Raw genomic sequence first — 3,183 nt, 5'->3', positions numbered from 1 at the left:
GATATAACTTGCATAAAATACCAATTTTCTTCTGGCCTCAAATAGTTAGTAGGACTCTTAGTATTTATTTAATATTATCTTTTTATATTCTTAGAAGAGAGACTGGTTCCACCAAATCTATGTTACACCTCAAAATACCTACAACTAACCTCTGGAATCGTAAGCAAAATGAACAGAGTTTATACTGAAGAGATGTACGTCAGGGTCCAACAAATGATAATGCCAAAAATACCATTCAACGGGCAGCTCAAATTCAAACAATCAATGACCATCGCCTTCGACATTTACCCTTACCCTGACTCAAACGGTCCAATCCTCATAATTGGAGACTCGTCTACGAAATTCGAAATTATCCAGATGAAGTCTGAAGTTGGCATGTCTAACTCTGAAGTATCAGTTTCATATGCGGGTTCTGTGATAACGAGCGCCAACATTCTGTTGCCTGAGACTTGGACCTTTCTAGCTGTAACTTTCGACGTATTGAGCCAAACATTTTTTCTCTGGAGGAACGGTGAAATTGCAAGTTTGTCTACAACTGACTTCTCTAAATTTGATGTCAGTTATGATCAGTTTGAATTAGGAAATTATGCAGCGAACTTCGATGGCGTTCATGCAAATGTCAGTTGGTTACAGTTCTATGACCGTGCCTTGGATGAAGTTGAGATGAAAGTCGCGCAGAACAAAGGTTTGTACAGTAGGCATCGAAGTGTCACTCATCACTCTTATGAAGCAATAGGTTCTACACCAGTTGTAGGCCTACACTATTGTTTTAAATAAATACTGTCGTAATTAGCGTATTTGTGTGGAATTTGTGGAATTATTTGGCGCGATTGGTGAGTCTGGAATTTCAACCTTAACAAGAGCGTAATTTAGACAGACTCGGAATATTTTCCTAAATCAGATGTTACATCTTACCATGCTTGTATTTTTTTTACTCCTGATGATGCGAGAGTCTTTCCAAAGGCTCACCTCTACCCCACTAGCGAAACAAATTTTCAACATTAATGTATTATATTTATTAATAATTAGCATTATAATAAGCCATCCTCATAAATACTAAATTTACGAATACTAATTTTTTTGGAAAATTTTAAAATTGTTTATTTCTATTTTACTTCCAGATATTTCCAAGTGTCCCGGTTTGTTTCAGATTACCAAACAGCCACAAACTTTCCAATCTGATTCCACAGGAGTCCGGCACCAAACAAAGTCAATCATCGAATGCGCTCTCACATGTAGACACAGTTCTCAGTGTTCCTCATTTCATTACATCGTCGGGTCTAGAACCTGTGAGCATCAAGCAAATGAAAACCAGTACCACTCAAATCTTGGACATGGAAATGGTTACTATTCGTGGATAAGCTATGTGCAGTAATATCTAGGCCTACGCATCTTGAACTTGCTTTATTAGCAAGTGATGTCAAGGGGAGTGACGAACAGGACGAGAGAAGATAGGCTTAGGTTTCTTTTTCCCCCTTAGTAAATGTATTGCTGTGTGTAGAGGTTATGCCTAATAGTATTTATAGATCACATCTGGTGTCAGCTATAACCAGTGGCGTATCTAGGACTTTTGAAATGGAGGGGATGGGGAGCAGTGGCGGCTCCAGAGAGGAGACAGGGGGCTTAAAGTCCTCCGCTGGACAGGTCAATCCACCCCCCCCCCCACCGGACAGAGCTCGTCGGGCAGTCAGACCGTAAAACATATAAAAATAGGCCCACACCAAGCCAACACATGTCTGTCACAGTCTGAGAGTGCCATTTCCGGCCATCAGAGGTTGCTATTCTTAAAAAAAATCTCATTTGGGAGGGAACCCCCTCTCAGCCCCTTCCCTCAGCTCGAGCCTACGAGCTCAAGTCCCCCTGTTGGACAACTTGCACCCCAAAAAATTATATCCTAAAGTCGCCACTGATGGGGCGGGGCAGCTGACTAGGGTGCGATGGGTGAAGTGGGGCTCAATGATTAGGGGAGGTAAACTGAACGTGATTTTTTTTTTGGAAGCATGTGTGCGCGAATATTTTTTGGTTGGCGGCGTGCACCCCACTGACTTCAAGGAACAGTGAAATTAAATTTTACTGTTCCCTGATTGACTCTAAATTAATGTGATGCTATTATTATATGGAATTGTAAATTTTTATCCATTTTAATTGACTGTTTAATATTACGTCTTTTGATCATATTTTTATGGAATTTTAATGGTTTTACTCTAATATTGAATTGTAAATTTTAATACATTTTAATTGAATTCTGTAATGCGTCATTTGAACATAGTGATGGAATTTGCGCAATATAAGTGAATAAATTATTATTAATAAATTATTATAGATCGACGTGTTCCAGTTTCGAACTTTTAGAGCTTAAAATATCTGCATACAGTATAGTCTTTTCAAAGCCACATGTTAAATGTAGCAGCTTTTTATACACGATCCATTTATTCTGAGATCCTTCTAAACTAATGTTTTCACACCGGGATTGTAGCACTTCGCTAACTGTTACACCTAATGTTGCATCAAGCGTCGATTTTGATCATTATCACCATATCACAAAATATATAATTCATTGGTACGTATTTCTTCGATACGATAGTTAATTTAGTAAATTGTACGAAATTAATTTATGTTAACGTATATAATAATAATAATAATAATAATAATAATAATAATAATAATAATGATGATGATGATGATGATGATGATGATGATGATGATGATGATGATGATGATGATGATGATAATAATAATAATAATTCTTTGAGCTTCAAAAAACATCACATTACTGGGAACTGCATATAGCAAGAAGATTCTTCGAATAGGCCTAAGTGGTGAACGATTTAAACGGACGGATGAAATGAAATGATGTTGAAAATGAAATTCTAATAATAATAATAATAATAATAATAATAATAATAATAATAATAATAATAATAATAGGAACCTAACATAAACATAGCAATTGCAATGAAAATGATTTTATATTATACTTATGGAACTCTCATATCAAAATGTATCTTTATAGCAATAATGTGTTTAGGTTAGTACAGTTTAAGCAAATCATTTTTATCTGCACAAGTTTGTTGTTGTTTGGGAACTACATTGGGGCATTTGTGTCAGTCGTATGGGGTAAAGTTGACTGTATAGTTTCATTGTTTCATTTGTTTTATTCTTTGCTCGAAAATATAAAGTAAG

The 3,183-nt window shown here is 36.2% G+C and overlaps 1 protein-coding gene across 1 annotated transcript in view; it reads left to right on the top strand.

Annotated features, from left to right (window-relative positions):
- LOC117113396 overlaps positions 1–2,670 on the top strand; it is an 11,587-nt gene extending 8,917 nt beyond the window's left edge. Inside the window, exons 5-6 of the mRNA XM_033256715.1 lie at positions 95–685; positions 1,122–2,670. Coding sequence (XP_033112606.1) covers positions 95–685; positions 1,122–1,375 — 845 coding nt within the window. The 3' untranslated portion in view covers positions 1,376–2,670. The remainder of the gene's footprint in view (positions 1–94; positions 686–1,121) is intronic.
- The last annotated feature ends 513 nt before the right edge of the window (positions 2,671–3,183 follow it).

This window comes from Anneissia japonica, unplaced genomic scaffold (assembly GCF_011630105.1).
Source record: "Anneissia japonica isolate Jap-2015-1 unplaced genomic scaffold, ASM1163010v1 scaffold493_len2256704_cov171, whole genome shotgun sequence".
Taxonomy (NCBI): domain Eukaryota; kingdom Metazoa; phylum Echinodermata; class Crinoidea; order Comatulida; family Comatulidae; genus Anneissia; species Anneissia japonica.
This window is presented reverse-complemented; position numbering and strand designations above follow the sequence as displayed.